Source organism: Lutzomyia longipalpis, chromosome 2, assembly GCF_024334085.1.
Source record: "Lutzomyia longipalpis isolate SR_M1_2022 chromosome 2, ASM2433408v1".
NCBI classification, from domain to species: Eukaryota; Metazoa; Arthropoda; class Insecta; order Diptera; family Psychodidae; genus Lutzomyia; species Lutzomyia longipalpis.
The window spans coordinates 14,346,374-14,360,978 of record NC_074708.1 but is presented as its reverse complement, the minus strand read 5'-3'; the positions used below and the strand labels follow the sequence as shown (position 1 = coordinate 14,360,978).

The 14,605-nt window shown below is 39.1% G+C and overlaps 5 protein-coding genes across 6 annotated transcripts in view; 3 read left to right on the top strand and 2 right to left on the bottom strand.

Moving 5' to 3' along the window:
* Nucleotides 1–14,605, bottom strand: part of LOC129790857 (uncharacterized) — a 679,906-nt gene that overhangs the window by 373,516 nt on the left and 291,785 nt on the right. The window lies entirely within an intron of this gene.
* LOC129790838 (probable serine/threonine-protein kinase DDB_G0292350) lies at nucleotides 2,044–6,163 on the top strand. The gene is made up of 6 exons (XM_055828619.1): nucleotides 2,044–2,176; nucleotides 3,283–4,062; nucleotides 4,245–5,153; nucleotides 5,216–5,363; nucleotides 5,441–5,848; nucleotides 5,936–6,163. The coding sequence occupies exons 1-6, from the start codon at nucleotides 2,083–2,085 to the stop codon at nucleotides 6,135–6,137; spliced, it is 2,541 nt and encodes an 846-aa protein (XP_055684594.1). The 5' UTR covers nucleotides 2,044–2,082; the 3' UTR covers nucleotides 6,138–6,163.
* On the top strand, nucleotides 6,509–10,505 carry LOC129790884 (sorting nexin-6). 2 transcript variants are annotated; one of them, XM_055828707.1, is made up of 5 exons: nucleotides 6,509–6,683; nucleotides 7,926–8,213; nucleotides 8,276–8,842; nucleotides 9,637–9,819; nucleotides 10,022–10,505. In XM_055828707.1, exons 1-5 carry the CDS (start codon nucleotides 6,564–6,566, stop codon nucleotides 10,220–10,222), a joined length of 1,359 nt encoding a protein of 452 aa, XP_055684682.1. In that variant the 5' UTR covers nucleotides 6,509–6,563; the 3' UTR covers nucleotides 10,223–10,505. The 2 variants fall into 2 exon arrangements, with proteins under 2 accessions (XP_055684682.1, XP_055684683.1); XM_055828708.1 differs by lacking the exon at nucleotides 6,509–6,683 and adding an exon at nucleotides 7,616–7,731.
* LOC129790946 (male-enhanced antigen 1) lies at nucleotides 10,959–11,546 on the top strand. The gene has a single exon (XM_055828801.1). It carries the CDS (start codon nucleotides 11,026–11,028, stop codon nucleotides 11,488–11,490), a length of 465 nt encoding a protein of 154 aa, XP_055684776.1. The 5' UTR covers nucleotides 10,959–11,025; the 3' UTR covers nucleotides 11,491–11,546.
* On the bottom strand, nucleotides 11,514–14,491 carry LOC129790844 (phospholipase A-2-activating protein). Its single transcript, XM_055828632.1, has 4 exons — nucleotides 14,350–14,491; nucleotides 14,107–14,279; nucleotides 12,768–14,049; nucleotides 11,514–12,276 (listed from the first exon to the last, which is right to left on the bottom strand). The coding sequence occupies exons 1-4, from the start codon at nucleotides 14,481–14,483 to the stop codon at nucleotides 11,562–11,564; spliced, it is 2,304 nt and encodes a 767-aa protein (XP_055684607.1). The 5' UTR covers nucleotides 14,484–14,491; the 3' UTR covers nucleotides 11,514–11,561.

Below are 14,605 nucleotides of genomic sequence, written 5' to 3'. Positions count from 1 at the left end.
CAAAAGTTAAACCTTTTACCCCAGGTTCCCCTACCATACTTCTAGTTTGGAAAATTTTTCGAAACGTTTTGAAATTTTAAATCAATTTAAACTTTAATTATGTATAACTTTGATTTAGATCGTCCTCAACGAAGGCTATTGAATATTTTGAAATATTCATTAATTTCATCCAAATTCGGATAAGCCACAAATTCAGCAAATCCTCATCCACCTGCGCCGGATAGATTGTGCTTTTGCTAACTTGGTCCTACTCTCCATTCCCCGAGGCAGGCGTTCAAAAGCCCAACAATTTGCGGAGACTCCTGCACTTTTGCCACATTATGATCGCCTCGTCGCATGTGAATCACATGGGACCATGTTGAGAGGCATAGTCCCTCATTTTCCCACAGTCCCAATCCACCATGGTGCGCGTTGGTGGGTATATTACCACCAATTCCGGGGAAAGCCCGCCTGCCGCATGGGGTACATTCAAAAAGTCTCCCACGGAGGGACAGACACGGAGAAGTCCACAAAAGTGAGGCATGGGGAAACGGTGGTGTGTGGAAAAAAGCGGAGAGGGAACTGCCAAGTCTTGCAAAACGGTGGAGAACTGTGGCTGTTCGCTGTGTGAATTTATAGCCGGAATTCGGTGTAAAGAGTCTTTTTCACCCGGCAATCATAATGTCTCTATGCGCAATTCCGTGTACATTTCGCCCCAGCAGGGGGATATTGTCTTCCACTCCTCAACCGATGTTCGCCCAACTCCCATACGCGGTCGTGTGTCCCTCCATACGTACTCCCCAGTCTCGTGGACGGAGTGTCGCATGCACGCGGGATATTCGATTGGTGATTTTCTCGTTGTGTACGATTAATTTTCGAGTTGAACCACGTCAGAATGACGTCAAAATCGGTACATTGGGACGAATTGTATCAGGACACCATAAAAATCCTCAGAAATTTCCGCGGATTCCAATGGGACCACCCCTCTCCGGGTAACCATCGAGGCAGGGAGTGCTCCTACGACACATCGTCAGGGCACCAGGGATGTCACTGCTCATAAGATGATGGCCCAGCATGGGAACATCTTGCGCCATGCTAAAAGGGGAATTTCTCCTTACATGAAACCTCCCCGATGCAGAGCATAACCGGCGGCGGTTACATCATGGAACCACATCAGCGTGGTGAATGAATCGTCTGCAGATTGTCGCACATACGACGACTGGTCAAACCAAATAAAAAAAGTCGGCACCACAGAGGTCAGTGGTGCTTAAAAAGACCGACAAAATAAAAGTGAAACAAATCTCTGACAAATGTACTAGGAGGCAAGAAGAGCCATCATTGACTCTCTGGCCTTGGATTTTTGGCTGCCGAATTTTTGACTTCCCCCTTCTCCTTCCGCACTGCTCTTCTTCATTCCACCACGTGCTTTTTGTTTGTACACAAAGAGGCCCACGAACTCTTCGTTGCTTCCTCGCTCCAGTTCTTCGCTCAAGCCCACCAATCCAAATTATGTATGTTGATACCTATGTACAATGTACATTGTATTACAATATGTATAATGTACGTAATAAATGTAGGAAATTTAAATTGTTTTAAAGAACTGCCTTTAAAAAAAAATCTAGCTCCTGCCCAGCGTGCCCAGCATAAGGGAACATCGGGTACATATAGGGCTACAGACTCAATATTTTTAACTTTTGATGTAGCATAAATACGTAGAAAATAAAGTAACTTTCTTCTTAATAAAATCAAAGATAAAAAAATTAATTTCATAAATTTGTAACACTTCAAGGAAAATTTATGAAATGTACCTCTGTTAATCTACCTATTTTTAGATTTATCTTTTTAGCTGAGATTCCACGGAAGAGTTTTACTCCACAATGCAAAAATTATACGAATTGTCAATGAAACATTTATGAACTGATAATAATGCGAGTAAGTATACTATACGTTATGTTTATTTAGTGCCATTGATAAGATTTAATTTATCAGTTCCTTTATCAAAATCAATAAGTCTTCTAATAAAAGCTATGTACTTATTCTCTACAATTCAGTTCCCTTCGATAAATTGAGTCGGTAAAAAGTCTTCAAACTCTGACTGCGAAAATGGATTTCAAAGAAAGTTCTTTTTTGGTTTTACTAATTTCCCTAAATTTAGTGTTTTGTGACCTAAGTGGAACTGACAGTGGTGGATATTTAGGTACTGATCAAAAGAATCTTTACGTAATGAAGTTTTGATTGCGATGAAAAGTTTATCAAAGTATTCGTTAGTCGTTACAAATGGAACAAAGTTATAGTCGTTAGAATAAATATAAAATATGCATTAGCTAATGATTTTTTTCTTTTCTTTTATTACCTTTATTCCCTTTATTACTATTCTGTAAAATAAAAAGCAGTTTCTTTCTTCTCATAAGAAATACTTTTCCAAGCAGAATTAAACTCTTAAGTATTCAACGAAGTTAGATAAGATTACATATACAATACATACATACATATACGCTTTCCACCTCATTGAGAAGCACAGTTGCGGTTGTTTAAAATAATAGAATTTACAATTTATTTTAAGACATATTCTATCGATTTGTTTTCTATATTTCTTACTTAAAATTCTACAAGTTTTATGAAATTCTATGAAAAAACTATCCGGTTGATTCTATCGAAAATCTTTTATATATATTTTCCTTTCTTATAACTAAAATTAGACAATTGAAGTGTTTAATTTATCTATTGTCGTTCCATTAAAGAAAAAAAAAGGATTAGCTGTTTTAGAAAAGTTAATATCTTTAAAGAATCCTGAAAATATTTTTTTTTAAACACAATTTAAGAAAAAAATATCAAAATTATTTAAAGTTTTTTTATAGATGTACAGAAAATCTTACAACTGATAATTGATATTTTATAAGAAGAGATTTGTAACAGAATCAACCTAAGTATTCTAAAAAAATATGATAAGGTTTCGACAGTGTGTTTCTTTTTTTCTATCGTGTTATAAAAGAAAACAGACTATTCCGTTCATTTATTTGTAGACAATAAACATCTCATATTGAAAATACATGAATAGTTCGATTTTATTAAAAATGTTTTCTTTTTCCATCTTTTTCTAATTCATCAGTTTTTTTTTAAGTTTTTTTAATTCTCTGAAAAATCTTATAAGATATTGATAGTTCGTTTACTTTATTTTAGAAAATTAATTTGTTTATAGAACGATTTAAAAACATTAAATTCTTAAAAATTATAAGTTGTAAGAATAAAGAAAAGAAGAGATCTTTAACAGAATCGATCTTTGACTAATTTAATTTTTTTTAGACTATGACGACCAAGAGTATGAAGATTCATCAGAACAAACGGAATATGTTAACATTGCAATGACTTCTGAAACCAAAACTGTCTTCAAAGAAGGAGAAATAATTGAACTATACTGCACATGTGAAGCCTATCCAAGCTGTACTATTGAATTCAATTATATCCCAATAAACGACTACAATAAATCAAAAACGTTAAATAGCTTTAGTGCTGAGCAAATATCTAACACAACAAAAGTCGAAATGTTACGATTTAAGGCGGAGGAATCATGCAAAATTGTTTGCACAGGAACAAATGCACAAGCTCTACAACCCAGTTATGATTCAAAGTTCCTCAACTTTTACGTTTCGGACCTTAGTGAGTCATTGGAAATCTCGCGGATACCTGAGAAAAATGTAATAATGGTTGGAGAAGCTTTTGAAATGAGTTGCAATGCCGATGTAACGTTTTTTACGGAAGTGGCCTGGTACAAAAATGGATCTCTCGTTAAAAGTTCTCCTGGATTGCAGCAGAGTTTAACAAAAAGAAAGCTTTCTTTGAGGAATGTCCTTAAGTTCAGTGAAATTAAAGAATCCGACTCTGGAAACTATGTATGTAAGGCTACTAAAAAACGTCCATCTTTTATGTCTCACGAAGAACAATTGAATGCAGATGGAAAGATCGTATTTGTTGATGTAAGAAGACCAAAAGATGAAGAATTATCTAAACATATTCCGGGAATTTCTTCTACACAAACTCCTAATCAAGACGAGGAATCGAACGAGTCTATATCATTAGGACTTGGTAAATAAATACACTCGTGCCTTGGCATAAGATAGTCTAGGATGTACTGCTCTCGAGTATTGAAAATAATGAGTGTGAAGAGTATATCCTAAACTATCTTATGCCAAGGCACGACTGTAATGAAATTTGTCTAATTTTTAAATAATCTTTAATCTTTCTTTTTTTTTCTTAAATTGTTATAGGTAACATAGTTTTCCTAATTGGTCTACACATTGTTTTCTTCATTATAACCATTGTACTCGTAATAGTATTCATCAAAAAATGCTCAAGACACAATGAAAGTCAAAATAAGGACTATGAAATGAGAAGTTTGAGGAACCACGAAGAAGGTATATTCGACGGTTACGCTACAATTAGTGAAAATATCGATATTTCTAGCCGATTTGCTAACCTACATCCAGACTTAATTCCCAGTAATTTTTATAATCAACAAAGTAAAGGAGAAAGCAAAGAGCAAATCAATGAAACTGATGAACAAGTATTACAATCTAGCGTAGAATCTTGCGCAGTGGAATTGGATAGATCAGTAGTGCAAGTAGTGAAAGGACCCTCATCAGCTCCTAGAAGCCGTGTTACAATTTATTCTGGTACTGCAGAAAATCAGCAACTCGCTAACCTTCTAATAGACTCTGTAAATTCTCAAGGCAAACCTGAAGATGCTCAAGAAAATGAAGGATATCTTTCACCTGAATTGACCCAATACCAAATTCGTGATCATGAACCTACACCAATTGAATCATCCTACATCAGAAGATCAGCATTCATCTTCAACAAGAGACGTACAATCAATTCTCAGATCCAAAAAGAAGCTGATGAATTTAAGGATTTATGTGATCATTACAATTTTCCAAAAGAAAATTTGGAATTTGGAAAGAATCTAGGTATGGGAGCTTTCGGCGTTGTGAAGCATGCTTATGCTCACGGTCTAGACGGAGGAGAAGAAAAGACTCCAGTTGCAGTTAAGACTACCAGGGGAAATTATAAGCAAGACAGGGAAGCACTGATGTCTGAGATTAAGATAATGGCTCACATTGGACAGCATAAGAACGTTGTAAATTTAATGGGAATTATTCGTCAGGGTGATTCTACAGGTGAGACTAGGATGAGCTTCACTGTTAAGTCACTGATGTACTGATTTATTATATTTCCTTAGATGAACTTATGATCATGGTTGAGTACTGCTCCCTTGGAAACGTTCAGGACTATCTGCAGACAAACCGTGGCAAGTTTATCAATGAAATTGATCCAAAAACAGGACATATTAACTCCAAATTAAGAGAGAGTTCTCTAAAGGAGCAAAGGTTAGTAAACGAGATTCATAAAAAAATAGTCTTCCTTGACCGTTTTTTTTTTTCAACTACAACTCTCCTTCTTTTAGTTCATTGACAACGTCCCATCTGCTAAGCTGGTCATTCCAAGTTGCAAGAGGAATGGAGTTCTTATCATCAAAGCGCGTTATTCACGGTGACTTGGCTGCTAGGAATATCCTCCTGTGTGAGGATAACTTTGTCAAAATCTGCGACTTTGGTCTTGCAAAGTTCAAGCGGGAGAGTAACTACTATCGGAAACGGGGTAGTGTTATGCTGCCCATTAAGTGGCTTGCTCCAGAGAGCTTAAACGACAACATTTTCAGTACAAATTCGGATGTTTGGTCATTCGGTGTAGTTCTCTGGGAATTCTTCTCATTGGGACAAGAACCCTATCCGGGAATAGAGCTAACAAGTATCTTACCATGGTTAAACTGTGGAGTACGGATGACTAAACCAATATATTCCACTAGTGAAATGTAAGAGTTTTGTAAACATTCTTTACTACATTATTTTCTTTGATTTCTTTTCTTTTATCATTTTTTTAAAAATTTTTTTTTTAACAGATACGACGTTATGCAGAGATGTTGGTTGCAAAATCCAAAATACAGACCTACCTTTTCAAAACTGGAAGACATGTTGGGTGAAATGATTGATTCAAGGAACAAGAGATTGGTAGTTTCCTCAAACACGCCCTACTTGAATATGAATAAAACAATAGAAGATTTACTAAGAAAGTATGAAAATGTAACTGAATTAGAAATTTAAGTAATTTTAAAATATGTTTTTTCTGATATTTTAATCTTTTATTTTATACTTTAATTTTTCCTATATCGAATTGATAATATTTTTCAATAATTTTTAATTAATTAAGATTGTTTTTATACCTTTTAAAAAATTAAGTTTACACATAAAAATTTTTAAAAAAAAAAGCTTGTTTTTTGTTTTATTATTTTGATCATAATTTTCCGCATCTATCTCTCTCGATTTTTTTATCTTACTGGCTGTGAGTGCATTTTGTTAATGACCCTGAGTTGGTTGCGGAGTGATATGAAAATCAGGGAGCTTCGGCATCTAAGTGGTGCTAATTGAATTAGAAACGCCCATATTCAATTGCGAGTATTGCTTCTAAGGCAGTGAGACATATGGAAAATCTCCCACCACGATTAGATTTGTACGCTGTGCTGCAGAGAAATGTACTATCTCAATAGAATTACATCAAAGAACGACAAAGAAAGTAGTTACATCCTGGATACTGGACGCAGAATGGAGAACTTTCTCGAGGAAAATAACGACATTACGGCGTTATCAGATGTGAGTTGTTTTTTAACGGTAATTTGTGTTGTTATTTGTGAGAATTTGTGAGCTTTGTGGGAAAAGTTTTGATTTTTTCTCAACTTGCGTTATAACTTTTCAATATTCTGTACTTACTTTTGCGTATGAAGACGGTGTAGTAATTGTGTTGCCTGCATTTTTTCTGTAAGTTTTCCGATTCCCTCAAATTTTGGAATATTTTATCCCAAGAAAAGTGAAAAATAACTTTAAAATCTCATTAATTAAAATGATAAAAATTATTAATTTAGTTAAAAAGCCTTTAGAAAATAAGGAATCTAAGGAATGTGTGGAAAAAGAAATAAATATAAACTTTAAATTAGTTTAATTTCAATTAAAAAACATAAAAAGTGCTCAAAAACGTTAAATTTTTATTAAATTCTACATTTTTACTTTTTGAATTTGGCGCCATAAACGTAGTTCCAAAAGCAGCCACTGCTATTTTTGGCACTGTTGGTTAAGGAGAAAATGAAACGGATGCATTTCACCGCTATCTGTCTCTCTCAAACGTTCAGCTTTTCTCAGTTTTCTTGAGTTTTCCGTTCTATTTTCTGAGAAAATTGGGTTTTTCTTGCTTAGACGGCGACACTGCGTCGATTGGCATCGGAAATTCTGAAAATTTGCGAAAATCCATTTCCGGGAAAACGGAGTCGTGTAAAATCCCCAACCGTCAAAATTTCGAATTTGTAATCCCAACCGTCAAAATTTCTGTCAGCCCCAATTTTCGCACAGAGGGACTTCCCGGAGGCTCCGGAGCAACCTGAAATACTCCAGGAGCTCCAACAATATGTTTTATGCCCAAAAGTTTGGGAGAAAATTTAAGAAATCGTATTTTTAGAAAAGAACAAAAAATAGTTCGTTAAAGTTCAAATTGTTCAAATGTGGCTCATTCAATCGACGATTTTGCCGCCAAATGTGCAAAAACTTCAGTGTGGTACGAATTTGACAAATTTTGTGCCGTGTTGTCAAATAAAATTTATTCCACTTCCAGTTTTTCTCTATTTTTGTACGAAAATTTAGCAAAATGATGGTAAATATTTCAGAAAATCTTGAGAAAAAGAATCATTGCGTGCAATTAATGTGAAAAGAGTTGAGATTGTCAAGCTCAAAGAGTATTTTTGGGTGTTTTTTTCTTTGTACATGAGTCACGACCTTATCAAGAATTTGATTCCATTTTGTTTGTCCGGAAGTTTTTCTTATTTGGATGCATTTTTATACTTATAGACTGACCTGGATGGGGCTGATGACAATGGGAGTCCAACAAAGGAATCCACCAGCCCAACTGAGGGGGCACCGTCAAATCAAGACTCCGTCATTCCCTTGGCGGACGACAATCTCCTGGTGGATATTTCGGATGCCCTCAGTGAGAAGGATCGCGTGAAGTTTACAGTTCACACGAGGACTTCCTTGCCAGGATATGCCAAATCAGATTTTTGTGTAGTGCGACAGCATGAGGAGTTTGTGTGGCTGCACGATCGTTTCGAAGAGAATGAGGAATATGCGGGATATATTGTGAGAAATCCTCAAAATTCCAGAAATCTCTTGAATCTCACGTCTTGAATGTCTCATTGTAGATTCCTCCGTGTCCGCCTCGTCCGGACTTTGATGCATCACGAGAGAAGTTGCAACGCCTGGGCGAGGGTGAGGGCAACATGACCAAGGAGGAGTTTAAGAAGATGAAACAGGAACTGGAGGCGGAGTATTTGGCCACATTCAAAAAGACTGTCGCGATGCACGAAGTGTTCCTCACGCGCCTCACGAGCCACTCTGTGTTTCGCAAGGACCAACATCTCAAGGTATTCCTCGAGTATGACCAGGATCTCTGTGCAAAGCCGCGCAAGAAGATGGACCTCCTGGGTGGACTCGTGCGGAGCCTCGGGAAGACCACGGATGAGCTGTATCTCGGTGCTACGGTGCGCGATGTGAATGACTTCTTCGAGAAGGAGCTGCAATTCCTCACGGACTACCACACGCAGCTCAAGGAGGCAGCCGTGCGAACGGAGAAGATGACAAAGAAGCATAAGGAAGTAGCTGACTCTCACATTCGTATCTCCTCGTCCCTCGTGGAGCTCTCAACTGCCGAAACAGGGAGCATGGAGAAGTTCCTGGCCAAGGTTGCAGAAGTCTTTGAGAAAATTCGCGTAAGTTATTCTCCATTGTTTGATACGAAATTATGTGAAAAGTTAAGGCTTAGACTCTTCTTGATATCTGTGATTCTTATGCGAACTACACTAGTGCGGGGAAGTTGATTAATTAGCTTTTTTTGTTTTTAAGTAAATTTTCCTTAACACTTTTCAAGATTTTCTTTCTGCTATCTTAAATTAATTAAAATTCCCTACACATAGATGCTAAATTCATCGAGATAAGTCCAATAGATTTTATTCTGTGACGATTTTAAGGTTTCAATTGGTACCAATTACCAGTAAAGTCCTCCGGTGTTAAAGTTAAATTATTAGGGGAACGTGGCCTCTTAAAGCCTATTTCAATCCGCTAATACTTAAAACTGATAAAACTTTAACAGTAGAAAGTTATAGGAGTTAAAAGAGCATTAAATGGGCTTTAAAATGATACGAAATTTAAGAATATTGCATTTATATTTATTACATACCATTTTTTTCTCATTCTGCGCGGACCTTTAGAGGTGTATTGCAGTGAAATAAAATATAATTAACCCATAAACTAAGCCTAATATCTCGAAGAGATTCTCCGTTTTTCCTCTATTTTTACTCATTAATTCAATGTTTTGATAATAAATATTGTTTTTCACGCAGTTTTTGTGTCCTTCTACATTACTTTTTTTTGGCTTAAATTCTATTTTCTTGAGTTTTGCCTGCAAATTATCTTCAAATGTTTACCTTTTGAAATCTTCTTTTCATCAATCGACCACTCCACAATTTCCATTTTCAAAATATGTTACAAATAATCATTTTTGCAGAACATGGAAGGCCGCGTATCAAGCGATCAAGATCTTAAATTAGGCGACACTCTTCGGTACTACCAGCGTGATAGTCACGCAGCCAAAGCTCTCCTCATACGTCGCCTTCGGTGCTTGGCTGCGTATGAGGCTGCCAATAGGAACCTCGAACGCGCCCGTGCTAAAAACAAAGATGTACACGCGGTAAGTTAAAAATCAAATTTCAATCTGATTTTAACATAAAACTATGCACTTAAGCACATTTATTGACTAAAATGCAGCCTCTGGAAGTGCAAGAGGTAAAGAAATTGAAACACTTTCCTTTAACACATTAACTAAGAAAGACTTTGCAGGTTTTGTGTGTTTCTATAAGAGAGAAAATTTGTTAATAATGTCTGTCTTTTAGGCGGAAAATGCTCAGACGCAGGCATGTCAGAAGTTTGAGACAATGTCTGCACATGGAAAGCAGGAGCTTGTAGGTTTCAGGACACGCAGGGTGGCAGCCTTCAAGAAGAGTCTCATCGAAATGGCTGAACTGGAGGGAAAACATGCCAAGACACAGTATGAATTCCTCCGTCAGAGTCTCCTCTCGCTCAAGGATGCCTGAGAGCAGCATATTGGACAAATACCCTTTTATCCATTTACTTTGTTAAATTTTGTTTTTCTCAGAGAGAAAAAAATTTCCTTGCGAATTTTTCGGGCGGATTTGTGTTATTCCTCTGTTCCATCCCTATTTTTGCATTTACTGCATTCAAAAAAGATATCATTAAATGAATTCCATTCACGTATGAATTGAGAGAATTAATGTATTTTGAATATAATATTCGTACGCATTATATTTGGAAAAATATATATTATCTATACAATAAAAAAAATATTTGTACATGGAATTTATTGGTGTTTTTATTTAGCATACATACATCTGGGAGGCTTTTCAGTGGATTAGTGTATTCGAATGGTTTCCATGGGGTTTCCTAAACTGTACGGAAAGATTGCGACATTTGATCCTAGAAATAAATATTTTTCTTTAAATTAGGTATAGGAATCTTCTGATTATCTGTTGGTTTTACAGTCCCTTTGATTAGATGAGCTTGTCGAATTTAATAGCTAAAATTATTACTAACTTCCACTCTTCCCCGTCATAGAATTTCGTCCGGAATACATTGCCTCCTGTGAAAAGAATTATAACTTGTCTGGAGATATCCTTTCAAAAAAAATCTGGTTTTCAACACAAAAAATTTGATCATTTAAAGCTACAAAAAAAAATACAAAAATATTTGTGATAAAATCATTTCTAATTGCTCTCAATCGAATACAATATCAGTCACAGATATTTGAGGCGAGTTTGTTATTTGACATTCCGTGCTTCACGCAAAAAATTCATTGTTTTCCACGATTTCCTGCGAAAAAATGCATTTCCGCATGAATGGTGAGAGTGATCCGGGAGATGGTGAACCAGGAGACATCCTGCCCACTGGAGGAGGCACCTTCTATCAGCAGAACACGAGTGACGACAGTGATAATGAGCAGGAAATGTACGAAGGGTACGAACCACTGAACGGAGATGCCTCAAATATTGAAGTTTGGGACAATATGGAAGTTTCAGAGGATGTTCCAATGACCCAGGAAGCCCCACCAGCAGATGTTCCGGCAATTGAGAGCGTCGACACGGAAGTTCAGCGAGAAGTTTGGAATGCCCCTCGTCCGGAAGCTCTGACAATTGATCTCGATGGGGACAAGGAGCGTGAGATAATGAATGTGATGGCTGGATTCTCCCTCCCACCCACGGCAATCCCCACCTGGGCACAAGGGGTGTCTGAGAAGGAATGGAAGGAGGATCTACTGAAGCGGATACGTGATAGAAAGTCTGATTAATTTTCCAAAAAAAGAAAGAAAAATGTATTAAATCTTATTTTAATGTGCAAAAATGACGGAGAAGAGTTTTTTCAAACACCAATGCCCACACAGAGATCCTTGGAGCACTTTGCTAGCTTCTCAAAGCCACTGGGGATGATTCCGGAGGAGAAGCTTTTCAATTTATCAATTACTGAGTCACTGGAGATGGTGAGAGCGATGATTTCTTGGCCACTTGGGGTGCAGGTGAGATTTCCCAGTGCCTGGAAGCACCTGTACACTGCTTCGGGATCGTCGAGCCACAATGTCGTCTCCAGGATACATTCTCCGAGGATTTTGCACTCATCCCCATCGGCTAGGGTCATCTGGGCAACGGTGGCATTGAGGAGGAACGTTGCAATGGCCAATTGGGCATTCACACTACCCTTCCGGATCTCACTGACACGCCCAAGAACCTCCCCGAGGCGCTTCCGGACCACATCTCGACCAAATTGGTGAATCAGCATATTGGCCAGGCAACGCAGAGCCATCAATTGATTGGCAGCTGAATCACTGATGCAATCCACAATGGTCCGGAAGACTTCTGCATCAATTAGGGCTCTGCAGATGGCCTCACTGCGAACAGCTAAGCGAGCAATGTCCAGGACGGGGAAGAGAATCCCACGGGGCCACTTTAGGAGGCATTTCAAGCTCCCTATTTGACCCTCTGGTGCTACTCCTCCGTCACACCTGGCCAGTGCTATTGCATCACTGAGAACACTATCATTGACCTTTGTCTCATCCGGGGCGTTGTCTGAGTTGAAGCTCCTGGAAAAAATGATTGTAAATTTTTTGAATAAACTTTTCTCCCGGAACTGTTTGATGAGCTTCCCGGAAAGTGCTATAAGTGCCTGAAAGTTGTTCAGGAAGACAGTTCATTGCATCAGGACGATTCTAAGGGATTTTAGGAAATTCCTTTTCAACTCCCGGCTGATCTTTGATGTCATTTTTAGGTCAAAATCTGTCCATTTAGTAAATCCTCTTTGCAATTGCGTGAAGCAATTTTTATCAACTCAGATTTTGACCCAAAGATGACATCAAGGATCAACCGAGTGTTGAAAAGGAGGTTCCTAAAATCCCTCAGAAACTTTCTGATGCAATGGGAAGGATGACTACACAACTTCCAGGCACTTATGGCACTTTCCGGGAAGCTCATCAGAGTGCTCTGGAAAGAAAAGTTTATTAAAAAAAATGCATAAACTTCAAGTTGCTTTTTTACATTATTTCTTTGACCAATAAATTTGCACATCTTGACTTACTTGAGTTTGTTGAGAATCTTCTCGGGATCTGCTGTGGCCATTGTGATGTACGTGGAGATGGGGAAATGCTCCCCGGAATTGCTTTCAACAGTTTGCTGTGTTCTGTAGCTGGATGCCCCCGTGAAGGGATCCATGAAGTTGCTTCCGGACACAGCGGTACCAGTTCCAGGAACATATCGTGATCCTCCCGTGAAGGGATCTCGGTATGAAGAATTTGCGGGCGCAACTGGAGCATTTCCGGAATTCTTAATCACAAAATTAGCCACTTGATCGAGATAAACCTGCGGCAGGTTATTCTTGTGGATAAACTCCTGGGCAGCATACCAGGGATCCTGACCACGGTTGTAGGGTAGCTTTATGGGTGGTGCTCCATCCTCAACGTCCACATTGAACACAAAATCGTACTCCTTCCCCTGATAGAGGGTCTTTCCGGAACTTGCGTTTGTCCCTCCGGAAGCACCCGTAACGTCACCCACGAGCTGCCAATTCCCAGCTGTCCACTGGAAGCACTCAATCTTCCCATTTGGCTGCCGGACAATACGTGTCTGCCCTTCAGTACCCTCCACGAGGAGAGATTCCGGCCCAGGGAGATCATTCACCTTGATCCCTCCGAGTTCAGCACTGTGCTCCCTCTGCCACACCTCCACAGCTGTCTGGTACGCTGCCAGAGCATCCGGGGGTGCCATTCGTGCGGGATCCTTTGTGAAGATTCTCACAGTCCCGTCACTCCCTCCTGCCACGATGTCTCCATTCCGCAGGCACGCCACACCCCACACAGATTGCACTGGGAGGCGCAATTCCTCTCCAAGGGCACCCTCAGAGGCACTCCACATCCTGATTGTGCTATCCTCACCCCCACTTACGAGCACATCCTCCCCGATACTCTTATTGAGCGCCATGGAGTAAATGTAGTTGCTGTGCCCAAACAGATCATTCACGCACTCCCCCTCGTCATTCCACACCTTAATCACGGCGTCATTGCCGCAACTCAGTAGCCCCCCATTGCCTAGCCCAATTAATCCACGGACGCAATCTGTATGCCCCTTCAGGACAAAAATCTTCACTCCTGCCGCATTCCACACAAAGATATTCTTATCAGCTGACCCCGTCACGTATCTCTGCCCACAGGAAACTGACTCAACAGCCCAGACGGCAGCATCGTGTCCCCGGAGAACGACAGACGACACCTCATTTGCATCAGAAATACGCCAAATCCTTCCTGTTTTATCCCAACTCCCGGACACAATACTCCGGCGTTCCAATCCCTTGCACAGGCAGCTCACTGAAAGGCAAAAAACTATCATTTTGCCCCCAAAAAAGGTTCCTCAAACATCCCCACCTGTCGCTGTGTGATCTTTGAGCGTGAGAATAGGCACGAGGGATCCTTCGGTGTAAATGCAAATTGTTGAATCATTGCTCCCGGAACAAATCCATCCTTCTTCCTCCAAATAGAACACAACCGCCACGTAATTTGAATGATTTTGCATTGTAGCCTTCTCCGTGTATGTATTCCTATTGAGAAAATGTCCAGGAAGTTATGGGAAATGCCATGAAAAGTCCTCCAAATATGAGACAAACTTACCCAGCCTTGCTCCATATTTTCACCTTTGTATCTCTCGAGCCGGAAATAATGCAATCCCTCCCTTCTGCCACGGAACGGACATCGAGAGAGTGCCCTCGGAGTTCGCAACTCAACTTGTACTCACTGAGGGACATTTCCTTAGGGATTTTCACGTCAGGAAGAAAAACGCCGAATCAGCTTTTTGAAGATTTATGCAAAAAAGTGAGGTTAGGAAGTTTTTTTGTTGGTGGAATGACAGCTGTGACGGAGGTCGTTG